This window comes from Anopheles arabiensis, chromosome 2, assembly GCF_016920715.1.
Source record: "Anopheles arabiensis isolate DONGOLA chromosome 2, AaraD3, whole genome shotgun sequence".
Lineage (NCBI taxonomy): Eukaryota > Metazoa > Arthropoda > Insecta > Diptera > Culicidae > Anopheles > Anopheles arabiensis.
This window is the reverse complement of record NC_053517.1, coordinates 30,602,835-30,621,097: the sequence shown is the minus strand read 5'-3', so window position 1 is coordinate 30,621,097 and position 18,263 is coordinate 30,602,835. Positions and strand designations below refer to the sequence as shown.

Here is an 18,263-nt window from a genome sequence, read left to right as displayed (position 1 = left end):
AACGGCAGAACGATTCTCTCACGTCATCAACTCGGGTAACTGAGCGACAGATCGAGATAATGTGACGTGGTACGATCGTCCCGATTTGCGGCAAAAAAAAAAGAATTGCATTGATGAGACGACGGGGTGTATAGCATGTGTGTGTGTGCAGTAACCGAACGCATTGTGAATGGGTAACTGTTTCAAATCGGTTCAGTCTTCTTCACTGGATCGTAAACTACTTGACGTAAAGTTCTAATCACCTCGATGCGCTCAGAATTGGAGCAAACTGTGTGTGTCTGTGTACGGTTCATGCTTACCCTGGTGCAACGATAACGGGTTTTGGTACGGTTTGGCGTTTTTGACAGAGCGACACACATTTTTAAACCCAAAAGGCACGCGCCGGCAATCACGGCAATGACGCGCTCGCCACGCATCATACAAGCGTCATTACTAGTGAAAACGGTGGATGACAGTTAACAGTTACCGGTGGCGGTTGTAAGGTGTTTGACGACTAAAATGCTTCCCTTTTCCGCAATTTGCGTCTAAATTGGCCCGCCCCCGGGGGTCAATTGTTTTGTTTGTTTTAGTTATTTGCTGCTTCATCTAGGAATAGGTACAATTGTCATACATCAATGAGTATTTACCTAAACATTTATATCTTGAAGTGCATTAATGACTGTTAATGCTTTTTATTCTTTATGGATTCATAAATATTTTCAGAAGCTAAGTCGTTTAGGATTCTCTTAGAATCTCTTATGAAGAAAGGATGTGCGAATTAGAGGGAAATGTTTTAGCATAATATACAACATTGAATGTACTTTAAATGTACATGTAGTGCTGCTAATATTCAACGTTGAATGTATTCCAATTCACAATGTAATGCAAAGTACAAATAAATAGAACTCGAAGTAAAAACAATCTTTATGCAATGAATATTATTTGGTTCTTCTATTCGGGTTGGCTCAGTGTTTTGCGAGAGTTTAAGGGTTAAACTTATTCTTTTTAGTAACTGGAAGCGTTATTTTTCTCTTGTATTTTTGTTTTTTGTTTGAATCTTTTATTCTGGTTCAAAAATCAATGTAGTATTAGTAGTCGTCTATTGGGAATCGTAGTAGCTATTATAATTAATTTAAATAAAAATCGTGATAATGGGTACGATCCTTAGGCTGTTCTAATAGTTCATTATTGTTTTCTGTTTAACAATTGCTATATTTTTAGATTTAGATTTGATGTTATGTAGTAGTGTGGGAAAATTTCAAAAGAAAATCCATTAAGAAACTAATGAAATCTTGGAAATTCATGATTATTATTTTCAAGATTGGTGATTCATGGCCCTTTATTACAGGGTTTTCCAAGCCTCTATCGAATATTAACATTGTTATTCACCGCGTGCAAGATGCTAAATCACACCAATCTGATAATTAATTTCAATCATAATAATTTTTGATTTCTTCAGCATGATTTTCAACACGACTCAAACTGGGTTGTATTTGATAGTTGTTTGTCTTCTTCTTCTTTGGCTCAACAACCGATGTCGGTCAAGGCCTGCCTGTACCCACTTTTGGGTTTGGCTTCCAGTGACTAATTGATTCCCCCCATAGCAGGATAGTCAATCCTACGTATGGCGGCGCGGTCTATTTGGGGATTGAACCCATGACGGGCATGTTGTTAAGTCGTACGAGTTGACGACTGTACTACGAGACCGGCTACGAGTTGTTTGTAATGTATTGAAAATCATGTTTTGAAACTGAAGTTTCATTTTGAAGTAAATACACCATTTGACTGCTGTTGAAAAACATCTTGGATGCGGTGAATAATTACGTGCACATTCGAAAGTGACTTGGAAAATTCTGTAATTTGCGAATCTTTCGAAAAGTAATTCCAATCACTCATCACTTCAAATGCATATGAATGAATCCATGCGAGAAATTCACTAAGCATAACACTAGTTTTGTCACACTTCCGGGATAGAGGCGATTTAAGATAATAATTACTACATTTCCTACCGGGGATCATCGGATGATCCGGTCTTACGTGTCATTGGAACGTAAGTGAAATCTCTCCGTCCATTGATAAAGGTGGGGTGGCAAATAGGGGACAGTTTTTTTTGCATTGCCCATTTCAATTGGTGCCCGACCAGATAGGTTCAGGGTTTGTTTTTGCAGCAAACCAGACCGAGACACTAAACGCCTGAGAAACCTGTTTTGCTTAATCGAACTGTTATTTAATGCGGCACTCACAAAACATAGAGACACACCATTACACACACACACAGAGAAAAACACACATTATCCGATTGATTCGCTGGTAGAAGAGACGGGGGAGGCTTTCATGCTTTTTGCGCATAGCTTCCATTACGATTGCTCGAACCTGCAGCACGGCCGTTAAGTACGCGATCCTGTAGCGTTCGAGCCGTCGCCGTCGTGCCGAAAGAACCAAGCAGCGTTGCAAAGCCACTGCCACGGCGCCACATTATGCCACACCAAACAGTGGCAGCGTGTGCATTGTGGTGTAATACAGCGCAGGGTGTAGGGTAGGCAGCAAATGGTCAGTCGTGTGCACCTGTGCAACGGCCACCGGGCTGAAGAGTGTCTTTCACCTCTGCACGCATCGGTTACACGCCGTCCGTTCGCTGGCACAAGGCAGTGGGTGAGCTACATTCTAGAGCAGCCGCCGCCACACCGCCCGGTGGGGTAATTTCATGAAAGTGCAAGTGTACTGCAAAGTTGTTGTTGTTTGTTTCTAGTACCGAGACGTGCAGAATGAGGCAGTCGACCATTGAGTGAGAGGTTGAAGGCGCCGCGATGATCATCAGGTTCAGGTAGGGCCGTGGTTGATAGCGATCGCATTCGGGTCGTGAGGCAATTTGAAGGTGTTGCAAAGTGGTGCAGCTACTAAATTGTTGATAATTATTCTTGGTAGCGAATCAAAATGAAAGATTTCATTTCCACACGATCGCTCAAAGGAGCAGAATGCAACAATCGATTGCATTCGGCTGCGTCCGCTAGAACTTGTTTGGAACGCAATCACTTTTACCTTTGCAGAGACACAAGATATTAGGCTAGGGAATGCAAATCTTTGCAGGTTTGTAGAGTAAGCTTTTAGGACCGTCGACTTCCTGGTTCGAGACCACCTCCCTCTTCACTCTGCCATACTTCTTCAATTAGCGTCTGTCACGTGAGTCGCGTTGCGTCGAGTGCTGGCTTGGCTTTAAAACCTCCACTCACTGGTATGCAGATGGCTTAAATAAAAATAAACATAACTATCCGCTCGACTACGCTTCTCTTTCTCCTGGTGGGACAGTAGTGCCTCCCAATTTACCCCTGTCCACCAGCAGCCATAGCAATACCGAAACCCGATGTGTTAGATCATCAGAAGGGGGGGCATTACGCTGCAGATCGGGCATCTCTTGCAGGCAGACCAGGCGGACACCACTGTTTTGCAGCAGGCGAATTGCAATTGCATCGCGACACGAACCGGCATTAGCCACCACCACGCCACGGCACGCACCAGAGCTCTCCCGCACTCGGATAAGCACACACACACACACACACACTGAAAATCGTAAAAAATAGACACATAGCAAAAAATAAAACCAAACTGCACTAAGACGCAAGCCCGCCAAGTTGGCCAGTAAACAAGCTGGCCGTGCCGTGTGGTACTTGAACGGTTGCAGTGGTGCATTAGGCGATCGTAGCTGGTCTGCAACCACCACCACCGGTCGTTATTAATATCGAGAGTGTGCAAGCTTTGATCCCGGCCAGCTGCACCGTGCCAGCGTTGTTGGTGCATGCAGTCTTGAAATCACTTTCACCCGACCAGGACATCGCGCGAACGGAGCAGCGGTTAGAGTTAGAGTGCTTCTTTTTTACGGGCGGCCCAAATGGTGAACGTGTGCCGTATTGTGCCGTGTAGTGTGCAAATCGCAAGCAATAGTTGTAAAAATTGCAGGTTTTGGCAGTATAACGTAGTACAGCGAGTGTGTTGTGTGGGTCTAGTGTGAATCTAATAGAAGCATTCTTAACAAGAGAAGATTTCCGCAATCTTCTGAAGTGAGCATTCGTTTCGTGGTAAGAGGTGAATTTGGTTTAAAAAAACGAATCAGGGCTTAAAGTTTTTACGTCATTTGTTTGATTGCGAATGCCTCTGTGAATGGAACCAGCTCGTTTGCTGTGCCGTTCTGTAACGCGAGTGGTGGCGTGGTGGTGGTGAATATCTTCTGCCCTCTGCCCCATACCGTGCCGTGCAATGGTGACCGTTCCAATCCGAATCGGTCGGTTACGTGAACGTCGTATCTCGGTGCTGGCGCGTTGGAGTGGTGTACTGCTGCTGCTGCACCTGGCGACGGGCGACGAGGATGCAGCGCGACTGTCGCCATTTCCGGGCAGGCACATCGGCGTGCCAGATCACGCTGGGCCAGCTTACGCAACGTATCACACGCAATCGGCTCCCTCGGAGGTGGTGGAATTGACCGGAACTCATCGCCATGGCAGTGCTGCCGCTACCCTGGATCAGCGGCTCGATCCCAACCAGGCCGATCTGGTGCTGCCGAACTACGAAACGTCCTCGGTGCGTTCGGCCGCCGGCCTGCCGCCGGTGTACAAGTACACGGACAACGTGTTCCGGGTGCCGAAACGGAAGGCGAAAACTTCGCACCCGGAACCGATGCCCAGAAAGTCCCACTCGAACCGGTCCGTCGGAACCGGTCGGGTGCCGCAGCATCAGGCCGCCGATGCGGCATGGTCGTCATCCTCCACGGCAGCAGCGTTGGCGTATGCGCCCGGCAGTGCAGCGGCACTGGTCGGGAATCACCGTCCGGCGGAGCGGTGGTTGAGCGAGGAAAGCACCCTGTTCCAGCTGTTCACCGGTCTGTTCGATCATAGCAATTGGAACATCCTCGAGCTGAAGGCGCGCGTCGGCGAACAGTGTGCGGCCCACGTGGGCCTGTACTTGCGCGATCTACGCCGCCAGCGGGGCTGGGCGTTGAAGGGTAAGTTTTGAAAGCTTCTATGCGCAGCAGGGATAAGAATTACGCAATTGAAGTCGCCAACCAGTGTGTGCGAGGTATCATGAGGGCTGTAGAGTTTACGCGATGGAGGAATCGATGCTATCCCTTGCAGCAATGCACGACAGAGGGACATTGCTGACGAGCTGAATGGTGTGAAAATATGAAAAGTCTGATTGTGGTGGTTCACGGAGGCCATGCTCTCCCGTACGTACGGTCTGTTTTGCCCATTTCATAATCCATGTACAACGATGTGTGTGTATGGCAGGCAATGACCCAGGAGGGTGGCTTGAACTGGCCCCTGGTGGAGCACGTATTATGCGGTCGATTTATTATGTTTAGCCACTCCCTGAGTGGACCTCAATGCACAACGCAAACGAGGTTCATTTCACACCGTGATTGATAGATACGGCTATACATAGACTTCATGGCTGCTGGAGTTTCCGCAGACAAAGAAAACGCGAACGTCAATTGAAATTCCTTCCACTGACAGCGTTCCGCTACTTATCAAATGGCATCGTACATCGTTTTGTCCACTTTGTCATCTTTGTGAACGATCTATTGCAAAATAAATTATTTTGAGTCACACAGAACGGGACCCGATCCATCAAACTCTGGCGACTGTGTTGTGTAGGCATTCGTACCTTATGTTGATATTAGGTCGGTAAGGGAAAGAACTCGTGTAACGAGAACTGATTATGTGTGTGAGTAATTATGGTTTTAGCGCTCTCCCTCCGTCTCTCATCCTGCCTTTCGCTGTAGCTTTTTGGTGCTGCAACATCGGGCGGAAGAAACGTTGCTGGTAACGGGATCCTAAATGGGAGATGATCGATGATGCATTATGGCCGTGAGGGGCACAGAAGGTGCAGTTCTAATTAATGAATCGTCCAATCATACAGCAACATACGCGATTCGGAGAATCACTTCCGGCTGCGTACCTTGCATTGGAACAAAAAAACTCATAAAAAACTGTTTTATGGTTTATTGGCTGTTTTGTATAGTTTATTTTATTTTCAAACATTCTTTGTGAGCAGTTTTAACGAAAGATACTGTAACGAAATGTGTTTAAAATTGCATAGAACTTAAATGCATATTAGAAGACTACTTCTTGATTGTGGAATTCTTTGAGCTTGTTGCTTATTGTAAATTACAAATATCTTGAAATTAAACTGAAAATACTAATTATACTGATACTGAAAATACAGTGAAAATCATACTGATGTCTCACATTATTCTTCACATTATTTGCGATAAGAAAAAGGTGCACAGAATACAACATTTGTTATTCGTACTCCATTTAAATGATTTTGAAGCAGCTCTTTCTTGCCATTAGTCTTGAGCAAAATTATAGTGATAATACGTAATAAATTTGAAGAATGAACAACAACATTATTTAGCTTTGATTCATATTCAGCTATATTTTCTTAGAAGAAATAATTACTGAAAGCGTAATGTGTTCCCCTCTTTTTCATATCATGTTGGGTTACTTTTACGAAATCCCCATGGGAGTAAAAGATTTTTTTGTTATTTATATATGCTGGCTAGACCATAACTTAAGCATGTTTGCTGAATCATGGAACCATGCGGGAAAGAGATTTTCTTCCAAACTTTGGGACAAAAAAGATCAATTACTTAACATGTAGGTCAAGAGATTTGTGTGTGTGTGGACGCGTTCGCATTCAGGGTTCGTAATCACAAAGTACGTACTATACGTTTAACCGAGAAGCAGGAAAGCAAAAAAGCCAACCCTCAGCATAATTGAGATTAAGTTCTGAATTGGTGGTTAAGTATGCGAGCATTTTTTTTCTTCTTCTTATTCCATTTTCTCTCCATCGTTTTGCTAGTTAGTCTGTCCTCTTATCTGAACCTCGTTTACGGTGACCTGGTGTAACAATCTTTTCAAACAGCAAGTTAAAAAAATGAATTTAACAAGTATGGCGTTTGGTCGAGTGCAATTGGTTCTAAATTTAGCTTCTATTATTTTTAAATTAATCCGAAATACCCGTTGCACAATTAAAAGCGAGCTTTTTTTGGTATCTTTCGTTGGATCGATTGTTCTCGGGATTTTTTTTCTTGTTCGGTTTGGTGTCCAACCTACCCAACCTAACTTCGACATGCAGATTAGTGGTAACGGTTCTGTCGATGCGCTGCCGCCGCCGCTGTCCGAGAAGAATGAACTCCGCCTGAAAAGCACCCAACCCCATAGTGGCGGTAACAACGGCGCAAACCGGCTGTCTAATGAGAAAGCAGCTCGGCTTTTTGTCTTGTCCCGCGGGACCCATAAGTGCCGGGGTCCGAAGCGGTTGATGCCGTCCAATTAGAGTGCGATTGATCGGGATGTAAAATTGGTTGGTTTTTTTTTTTGAGGATGCTTTTGTACGTGCGCTTTGTTGGCGCTTTTCTTCCGCTTCTGTTCGGCACGAAAAATTCTGACCATTTTGACCCGTTCGAATGAGCGGGGTGAGGCTGAGGATGTTTCACAGTTTGCCGCATTTTTTTTCCGTTTCACCCGTTCGGCTGAAAGTCGCATGATGAGGTAATGCACGCTCACACCTTTCAGCAGCTCGTGTGCACTACTTTCTGCTTCCCGCCAGTGGTTGGTAAGGTCTTTTTTTTGCCGCGCTTAAAAGCGGTAATAATTGGTACACAGTTACGCACCGGTGGCTTCATTTGTACGCACTTTGTTTTTTCCTCCCTGTCCTGCGGGGCGCCGGCGCTTTTCGTTTTTTCACCCCCCCATCCCGGGGTGTTGCTTTCTTCTTGCGGTTCTTGATGTTCTAGGGCTAGCGAGTTGGTACGGCGATGGTGAGCTTGGAAGGCTTAAAGGCCGATTCCAATTGGCAGACACATACGTGTACAGAGTGTCCCGACAGGGCGCTGTGGTTGTTGTTGTTGTTGTTTTTTTTATTTGGGTAGGACAGGCGTTATGCGCGTACGGTTATTATGTATGGCGCGATCCAACCTGATGCCCGCTTTTAGTAATGCCGCGCGCTAATAGAACACGCTCTTCAGCCTTGTGCAATTATCTGACAGCGTACCTATCCTCGCAGCGGCAAATGGGTGGGTACCGATGGTCAACCCGTTGACGGGGGTGAGTACATGAAATAATAACGATAATAAATGCAGCAACACTAGAACGGTATCGCGCGTGAGCGAAATTGGTGGAGCTTCAATTAGTTGAACGGTAGTTTTAACGCTTCGATAGCGCACGAGTATGTGTGTGTGGGTTGGGAGTACATAAGGGTGATGTTGTGGGTATTGTTTATGCATAAAAAGTAACATGATCATAACGATAACGTGATGGGTGTGATAGGTGTTAATTGCTAAATTGTAATTTGTTAGCACCACAATCGAATGCGGCGATGGAACGACTTCATTTGCAAACCGCGTACCGAGAGGCCAAAATGAGCAATAAATGCAGATGATTATCATGTAATTGAGCTGTTTCTAATTTGGTTGTGTCAAGTGTAGCTAATCGGCTAGAAATTGGTGTTGAAAGGCTCTATCTCAATATTGATTGCGAAAACACAGAGATCGTTTATTAAAGTGAATCATTACAATGCAAGATTTGCACGAGCGATTCTGATTTTTCATGTAGACATCCCATCTCTTTAATTTTCACTGGTTTTTATAAAAAATACAAGCAAGCAAATACTGAAGTTTTTATGCTATGCAACGGTTTGATTAATCAACATTTTTTAGATGTTAATTTCAAGAGTGCATACAATGTAGGGAAAATGTGCAATAATCGTAATAATAACCACACAAAGATGACAAATTTAATTTAGACGTGGTGTATTAAGGTAAATAAAGAAAAATGCAAGAAATTTGAATGAGTCTTATGCTTTCAAATTTATTTGTCATCATTTTACGGTTATTTTCGATATAAACGTGTTGATTGTATTTTTAATAATATATGTACACAACTTATATATACCATACTTACGTACCTCAAATGGCCCTTGATGAAAGATTTCAGTGCTCATCTGAGAGTATATTTGAATATTATAAGGCGAAAGCCGGTAACTCGTTTCCGTGGATTATCACGAGGCTCTATGTTTAAATATTAATTTTAACTACATCATGTGTTACAATACAACTTAAGCAGTTTTTTTCATATTATTCTATGTTATCTGAATTATAAAATATATGCTGCTTTGGCAAGCTATTACCGACCTTGATTGTTTCGCTAGATAAGAAGCAGAAGATGTACCACACCTTGAAAGTAAATAATGGCCCAAACCACCTCTATAGAGCATTCTATCATTATGTAATCTTTTCGCTGAGTTTTGTTATTATCTTTGAAAACCAATTAATTATAATTATTATCCCATTCCTTATCATTCCCTTCCCTAACAGCGAGCGATTCCAGCGGCCGGTACGGTGGGCAGTACTTCTTCGGCAACGAGTTCTGGATGGGTTCGCTCACGTTCTGCGACGAGGTGAACCGTGTGCTGCGGCTCACCCCGATGCCACCGGGCGCCCGCCAGCTCGAGATGCGGTTTTTTGTCGCCAAAATTTCGGTCCAGCTCGAACGGTTGCTCTCCGCACAGGTAAACCCTCCATACCGGACATGTAGCCATGTTTTGTTGCTGTTGTGCGTAATGCGCGTTTCGTGCTCGTTTCAGTCCAGCTCGATCCTGCTGGGCCAGTGTCTGCCCAAGTCCTGCACGATAGACGACATCTCGGAGCTGCTGCGCAGCGATCCAATGCTGAGCCTGCTGAACAACAGCACCCTTAACGTGGTGGCTACCGGCGGGACTGCTGTGAGCGCGCTCACCATCGCCCACGTGCGTCCCGTCCCTGGCAGCTACAATCTGTGGAGCGATCCGAAAGTGTTTGCACTGTTGTACGTAACTATATTGTGCCTTTCAATGTCTATTAATATCGTAACCATGCCTGGGACCGGGATGTTTCCCCGGGTGCGACGAGCACGGTGATACGGCGCTATACAGACCGCCATGATTCGGATGTGCGGCAAGCATAGACGCACGCACGGCTGGGGCGGTGCTAAAGCAGTAATAAATTTCATTAATAATTAAGTTGCCTATTTTCAGCACGGTCCTAACGGTGATGGGCGCGGTCATAGTGTACGCGTCCTGCGGTACCGGTGTGGATGGAAAGCCGAAGGCAGCACGGTACTCGAAGAAGGCGCACGGTCCGCCGCTTGGGGCCGAGGGGAACCACCACATCAAGCGGGAGCGCGGTGACGGCGGTGGCCGCATGGGAGATGCGCTCGAGATGCACAAAATCAACGTGGAAAGCAACAACAATGTGGCGGGCGGTATTGGGCAGCAGGCACCGGCTGCTGCGGACGGCGTGCTGTACAAGGATCGCAAGGGAACACGATGTAAGTGCTTGTACAAGTGATGTTATATGAGCCGATCGAACGCCCCCCGGGGAGTGTGTGTACGGGTGCTGTAGTTTGGTTGGTTTTAGGCTAGTGAGCAAAAGTTTTGGGAAACTAAGTTGTACGTGCTCAGCCGGTATCGTAACAGACGGAAGTTGAAGAGCTTGCAGTTTAGTTTAGTAACTTTTCTCGAGCTTTGGAGCGCGCTGTTTGTGCGACCTTTCAATGGAAACACAATTAAATTAACTAATTCAAATTAAAGTTTTTTTCCCTGCTCTAACAATCTGTTTACTATCGAACAACAACAAGGAATAGAAAATAATGCCAAAAATACAAAAAAATATTCGTTAAATATTTAATTCAGAGAAGTGAATGCCACAGCTATACTTTTTTTTCTACCAATGATTTAGCCTCTGATGGCAAAGGTTACGTAACAGGAGGAGCATTGAAGTTCGCACTGTAGTTCCATCGTTGCACCGTTACATGCCGTTGGATATTTCATAGCTCTTCTTTTCTTTGTTGTTTTCACACAGTCTCACTGCACGACATCCTGGCCTGCTTCGACGTGGGACCGAATGCGGCCTCCATCCTGTCGGTGGAACGTGCCAACGAGGTAAGGCTAACTGAATGCTGCGACCGTGTGTCACCTAAATGGAATGAAATGTAGTGCGAAGGAAGCACAGTAACGGATACGCCCGTGCGAGAGCAGCAAGCGTACAACGAGCCCTCACTTACCCGACTGGCCATTCTGCCATCGGAGTTGATTGTGCAAGAAGCGGCAGGAGCAATTGTCTTGCCAGCAGCAAAAGCGAAAGCGGATAGAATCTTTCATGGATCCTTACTGGAATGCTAATTCCATTACGACGAGGCGCTGTGCAAACAGAATCAAACGAGATTTAAAGCTTTGTGTGTGTGTGTGTGTGTGTGTGTTTGTTTGTGTGAGAGCGGTCAATATACAGCTGATGAATGATTGGTAGTCGAACCAAAGCGCTGCGTAAATCCGATCAATACCGCACCCCTATTGATCGGTGGGGTGCAGCACGAGCTTCATGTCGGTTAGAAATGGGATGAATAGCTTCTGCCCTCTGCTCGCTAGACGAACGAGACGAACATTATGCTGCGGGGCGGATCAGGATGATGCAAATGTTACATCCATGCTCGGTGTGTACCACGAATCGTTCAATGCTTGATTTGTGTGCTGCTGCTGCTGATGCTGCCCACAACCTTTTGGTCCGAACCTGGTTGGTCATTAATGCTGACCCATGCTGAAGACGGCCAGTTTTCGGTCGTTTCACTTTTCTTTTCTCCTGCTCCCATTTTGGACCCATTTCCACCCTAACGGCGGCACCCAGTGACGAATGGTACACCGAGACCCATTGATGGACCATTTCGATAATAAAAACCGTTTTGTTTCTTCGGAAAAGGCAATCAATCGAATGTACTCGTAGAATCGGTTGGTTTTCGAATATAAATGATACCCCTGGGGCAGCAACCACCCCTGATAAAGGCCATGGTAGGCGAACCCGCACCGTAATCGATTGAAAAGCATGGTTCGGACATTCCACGGAGGTGTCCCTTTTTTTTGAAAGCTAGAAATGTTCATCGTATGTATCCATCTTTCGCATTAGGATTCGCTGACGTGTGTGCATGGTTTGCGGCTCTACTCGCTGCTGTGGACCGTGCTCGTCCACACCTACCTGCAGCTGTTTGCCGTGTCGGAAAATCGAGTAAGTATCAATGCTGCATAACAGCGGAATCAAATCTCTGTTACCGACCATACCGAGAGCAGAACCTAATACCTAATTGCGTTTCTGTCTCTGATTCCAGTTCGGGCGCAAGATTGCAGAACGTTCCTTCCTGTATCAGCTCGTCGGCAATGCATCCTTCTCGGTCGACACGTTCTTCTTCATTAGCGGCCTGTTGATCGTGTACCTGTATCTGAAATCGGTGTCGAAATCGGGCCAACCGACCACGGGCAAGCAGGCGGAGGATCGGACCAGCCCAGCTGCTGCCGCCGGTACCGGGACCCGTGAACCATCGACGGGCGGTGCGCATCGAGATGCAACCCTTGGGGGAGCGACGCGTAAAGCTGGCCTTTCGATCTTATACCGTTACCTGCGGCTAACTCCCGTCTACTGGTTTACGATTGTGACGAACGAAATCATCCTAAAGTAGGTTTAGTCCTCTTGTTTCAACCCCGTTCCGGTTCCTCCTTCCCTTTTGGATTGTGGTTATTTCGGTTTCGCTGCAGAGCAGGCTTCGGGCAGCCATTTTCCCTTTATGCATCCGCCTGTCATGGTAATGACGATCCAATTCCCCAGCCGACCAAAATGTCTTAATCCTCCCGGGCATTGGGTCAGCAGGGCTTCGATCGTCTACGCTCCAGATAGCGTGCAGTCGCCCTCGCACGAAAGGCCATTGGGGAGACCGTTGTTGTCTTCGCTTTTCAACCAACGAGCCCGTGCAGAACACGTGTAAAAGCTCGTCGATGGCTGATGATTTCCTTTCGTTCCCCTGTTTCCAGATGGACGTACGATCGATCCGTATTCACGCCCGGCATCATCGATCACATTACCTGCGATCGGTTCTGGTGGCGCAACATTCTCTACGTCAACAACTGGTTCCCGTTCACTGAGATGTGCATGATCTGGTCCTGGTACCTGGCGAACGATATGCAGTTCTACGTCATCGCGATCGTGCTGCTGATGATTTCCTCCAGGTAAGCAAGCACCACGCACCTTGCCGCCGGCAGTGGAATGCTGCTGCTGCTGCCTCGTACCACTACGGCCTGCGGCAGGTTTTGTGCCTATTTTTGGAACGCGCCCTCGCGATCCACCGTTCCGTCCACTGCTGGTCCACCTTTTGGCGCGACAGAACTGGGTGCACTTGACGATTGAATGGACCTATTTTTGTGCCTTCATGTCTCTGCTATTGCCTTTCTTTCTACGTCTACGGCGTGTAGAAATTTCCGCCTCGCCGCCGGTCTGCTGTTCCTGTGCCTGGGCGGTTCGTGGCTGCTGTCGATCTACTTCTCGCTGCACTATCGCTACACGTACAAGGTGGCGGATCCGTTCGAATCGTTCGACATTCTGTACGACAAACCGTGGCAGCGTATCGGACCGTACATCGTCGGTGAGTTTGCTGTCCAGCTTCGGTCACCCGACCTTTTACATCCGATGACAAGCTAATGTTCTGCCGTGCCGGTTTGGCCGTTCCGAACTCTCCCCCCCCCCCATTGACAGGCATGATAACGGGCTACATTTTACACCGGCGTCCAAATGCACCGAGGATCGTGCCACCGTTGCGGCTGCTGCTGTGGACCATTTCTACCGGGACGCTGATTGCGCTGATCTTTGGCGTGTGGAATGGTGAGCTAAGCGTACACTGGACGGCTTGGTATGTCAGCGTTGGACACACGGGTAAGTGAGACACATTTTGGAGTCGAAGTGGAAAGTCGCAATGTGTAACTATCATGGCTTTGTTGCTTTTTTTTAAATGCTGCTATTGTGGCATGTGCGAAGGCGTAATCGTTTGAAGGGTTGAAAGGTTTCCGTAAATTTGGCATCGGAATGCATCTCAGAAAAGTGCCACAGTACATTCTTTTACAAGTTACAGCGGCAGTTACTCACCAAGTAATCGAGGTCATATTTTGAAATTATCTACTGTTTTTTACTTGCCTCTATCTGTTTGTTGTCGGTTATTTTTTTGAAATTTTGATGTTCAAGTGGTTTTATAAGACGCATTTCCACATTTTATTTTATGCATCAAACGAAAAGTAATTTAATTTCCCAATTTAAACATATTGTCTCTCATTGAATTAAAATCTCTTTACATCTCTTTTCATTGTTTTCCTATAACTCTATGCATAAGACCGTGGGGAAAATGGGAAAATCAAGGATTTAATGTTTTGAAAAAGCTTGTGAATCATTTGAAAAAATCATAATCACATAAAAAATCTCTTCGTTTGCTTTATATTGGTTTAAATTGGTTTATAAACTGGTTTGCTGTAGAAAAAAAATTACTACATCCAACACCTCATTTTCACTTCTCTTTTAATCATAATATAAGAAAGGAATGAGCTCCTAAATTTAAAAAAAAAATAATCCGCTGTAAAAGCGCTAATGTAGTTCATCATTGTTGGCTGACATTTAAACAGGGCAGAATGATGCAATCATGGAAAATGAGTTATGCCTGGAGTTACATTGATTGATGGAAGCGGTTAATTATTAAAAAACACAGAAAAACATGTTGTCCACTGTGTCTACTCGTTTTTGCAGAGGTATTGAAACCTCACACACACACACACACACTTAACAAATGAAACATACTCCGGTAGCGAATCTGTGCTGGTGTTATCGATCATTAATTTATAATCCATATATTGAGTAATGTAGCACAGGAGTTGACTTGTGTGTCGGTCAAACCTGATTGGCTTACAAGTCGATTTCGATACCAGCCTGCAGAGAGGGGTGAGATGTTATTAAAATCAGTCGAATAATAAGCTTCATGTTTCATTTCCACATTGGCTTGATGAATAAATAATTAGGTGTTGTGGATTTTTATCGGCACAACACATACCAGAAAATGGAAAATGGAAAATGTGTGGTAATGAGTCCAAAACGACACGTCGGGGAGAGTTAAATTAAATCCACTAGTTGTCAGAATGTCACACAACAGTAGCCGTCTCGTGCCGCTGTGAACATTGTTTCAAAGCACATTTCTATCATGAACATTGTTAACGAGCGTACGCAAAAAGTTGGCCACCGTAATCAGCGACAACATTGAGCACAGCTTTCAATTGTTCCCGAGAATATTCATCATTCATCCCGGTGCGAGGGGGTGTTAAAGTTCTCCTTCACATAGAACAGCGCACATCATTGCGGTGTTTTCTCCCGAGATTTGTGCCAGTTTGGATGACAATCCGTGAACTGTTCCGCCAGAGGGCAAATCGAGCCCTCTTCTCCCTACGGGAATGGCAAAAGCGCGTCCGTCGCAGTAGCGCACATTCCAACAACTTCAGCTTTCTGTTCTAATGAAACTCTTTACCGTCCGCGCTTACCATTGAAATGCAAATGTTGCCGTCCGCTGTTCCTGGCGTCCGCGCTAGTGTGCGTTCAAAAGGGTGAATAGTTGGACGGGCTGGATATTGGACACCAGCGAACAATCGTGAGCCAGCAGTCACACTTCGCTGTGGAGTGAAGGCTCATTATCCATCACGGGTCCACCGGAGACAAAGAAGCAAAAAGAAAAAGCTTCTCTGCTTCCTATTCCTTCCTGTTGCCTTTCAGCAGAAACAAAGCATCCAACGCGTCGTCTCTCGGAAGACGCTTCGTGTGTAAGCTGAAGCCAGGTGGATTCGAGTGGCGATACAAATGATGATAATTTGCACTTCAAACGCTGATGGATGCTGGCGTACCGTGTTGGTGGGTGCAGGGAGGCCACTCCGAACCCTCAGGAAGTGTGAAATGGCTGGTAGGAGAAAATTTTCGGTACAGCAACTAGAAATTACCTGTGCATTCCTTTTTTTTGTGTGAAATCGTCCGAAACTGGGGAAAAAACCTACCCGATGCCTTCTTCGAACCACTCAACCGCCAAGAGTCGCCAACATTCGTGCGGTGTGTGGACGCATGTACCATGAGCTGGAGAGCTTGTTGACACTGATTTGTGTTGCCAAAATGTACAGTGGAAAAGTCGGTGAATGAAACCAAAATGCTTCAAGTCGAAGTGCATCCGGACGTTTCCCTTCCCATGACTGTACTCTCGCTCGAGTTGATGTTCAATTTCCTTCAGTAACTTATTTAAAGCTATACGTCGACCCTCTCTTCTCGGCGTTTCCTCTACGAGCTATGAAGCATACACTTTACTCTCAACATTCAACAACGGGTAGGTGTCGGGGATAGGACGGGGGTGGTCACTTCCAGTGTGGTGCGTTTTCGCTTTCCTTGTCGTGATTCAAAAAAAGAAAAAAAAAATAAAAAAGGGAAAAGCTTTGAGCAACGCCCGTCCGTCCTACCTTCCTACCTTCGACAAGCTGACATTAGAAGCGACCGAATCGACTAATTGAAGTGCTGCTCAAAATTGTACACCTTCGTTGCTGGATCCGGCCCGGTGAGGCTGGGGTCAACGTTACGGAAGGGACGGAAGGGGAAGAGTGGATCATCATCCCCAGCAGAAGAAAGCCAAACCGAACCGAAGTGAGGTAGTGTGGAATGGAATCCGAGGAAGCGGTAGGGGAAAAAGTGAATCTTCGTTCCGTTTCCGATCGATTTGATTCGTCAAAAACGGCTATCTGGCATTAGTCTGACCATTTCCTTGGGTAAAATTTCGTCCCCCTCTGGAAACTCCCAAGGGCCTGTGCGCGCGTGTGTGCACTGTTCAATTTGAAACGATTGATGATGACCATAAGTGCAAAAGTGTAGGGCAGCAGTACACACGCTGTATCGCTGCCGCACGGCCAAAGGGGTTGAGGAATGCGAAGAAGCGTGATGATGACTTTCATTCTGGAAGGTTGGGAAATCGAGCTGACGTTGTTGGGTGGGATAGAGATGGGTAACATCAAGAAAACCCTAGAAAAGCAATGGAGACATTATGGTGAGTGTGTGTGATAGTTCAGTACAGTGAGTTTCTCTTCCCAGATTGGATGTAGAGGGAAGGAGAGATAAAGAGAGAGAGAGAGCAATAAGCTCGGGCTTTGTAGTGCATTATTGACAACTTATCGGACAGTACTTGTTAAAAATGGCAAAAACAATAGGAGATTTCACATACTTTCTGCCAGTCTTAAAGTGTTGGCGTGGATTGTAAGTAACGCCTTTTGCTGAAACACTTTCTTGTAAGTTTCGAAGCTACCCTATCATCTCTATTATTCATTTACCTATGTGTCAAAAAAAGAGACTCCGTTCCCTGTTTAAAAATACACCAATACAGAAGCACAAAGTAACGCTCCATTCCATTTTCCGGAAGGACCTGGTTGCTTGGATTCGATTCGACGATAGACATCTTTCAATGGCTTCTATCAAAACACGAGCTCCGAAGACGATGAAGAAATGTGTCCCGTCAGCTGAAAGTTGGTAGGTTGAGCTTTCCAACTTGGCACAAGACCTTGGGGTTGATGGGAACCTTATCAATCCCCCCCCCCTTCTCCCCGTCGTCGAAAGCTATTCATGCTTTGAATTGAAAACATCTTCACTTGCACCGTTACTGGTGCAAGTTAGTTTTCCACCCCTTGCGCGCGTACACGCCTTGCGCAGGGCAATACAATAAATTTCCATTTTCTAAATTTGGGTGCGGAGAGTAAAAGGAGAAACCCAAACAAAACGTTAAAAAGCCATCCACAATTACCGTTGACCCAATCCGAAAGAATTCAATTTGCTGCGACCTGTCAGCCTACTACGCGCCACCACAGCCACACCGTTAGCGACGTCAAAGAAAACAATTGTCGCCTTGCCGCTCTTGAGCGTTGAGTGTTGGAGGGAGAGAAAATGGCGAAAAAACAATTACCATCATCATCACATTTCCTCCTGTGCCCGCTCGATAGGCTCCTGGAACCGTTCCAACGCAGCTTTCCAATGCGTAACCACATGGAGGCGGACGAAGAAGCACCCGTGAGATATGGGGCAAACTAACACCTGGGGACGTCTCCCGGTTCGGTTTGTTGGTTTTCCCTTTTCTCTGGATTTGATGGTGTCTTAATTGAACGTGACCACGATGAAGTTTGGGCGCTGGCTGTTCTGGAGGAGTGTCCCAGCAGGGACGGTTAATTAGTCACCGGCAATCCGGATTGTATTGCATCAGGGGGGGTTTCTGGCTTTGACATTCCACTTTTCTGTTGTTCCACGAATGTTGAAGTAATGTCGTTGCCCGTTGTACCCGTGTCCCCTGTGCCGGGGGGATTGGAATCATTCTCGAAAGTAGTATTACCTTGTGGAG

The 18,263-nt window shown here is 45.9% G+C and overlaps 1 protein-coding gene across 4 annotated transcripts in view; it reads left to right on the top strand.

Annotated features, from left to right (window-relative positions):
- The window catches only part of LOC120898171 (nose resistant to fluoxetine protein 6), a 78,786-nt gene that overhangs the window by 58,005 nt on the left and 2,518 nt on the right, over nt 1-18,263 (top strand). For 2 of the 4 annotated variants that reach the window (XM_040303648.1, XM_040303647.1), the window contains 9 exons: nt 9,347-9,540; nt 9,616-9,836; nt 10,045-10,337; nt 10,871-10,950; nt 11,966-12,064; nt 12,165-12,508; nt 12,862-13,056; nt 13,300-13,469; nt 13,580-13,756. In XM_040303648.1, the coding sequence (XP_040159582.1) occupies nt 9,403-9,540; nt 9,616-9,836; nt 10,045-10,337; nt 10,871-10,950; nt 11,966-12,064; nt 12,165-12,508; nt 12,862-13,056; nt 13,300-13,469; nt 13,580-13,756 (1,717 nt within the window). In that variant the 5' untranslated portion in view covers nt 9,347-9,402. Of the gene's footprint in view, nt 1-3,619; nt 4,973-9,346; nt 9,541-9,615; nt 9,837-10,044; nt 10,338-10,870; nt 10,951-11,965; nt 12,065-12,164; nt 12,509-12,861; nt 13,057-13,299; nt 13,470-13,579; nt 13,757-13,858; nt 14,223-18,263 lie in introns of those variants that run through there. The other 2 variants (XM_040303646.1, XM_040303645.1) reach the window with 2 other exon arrangements.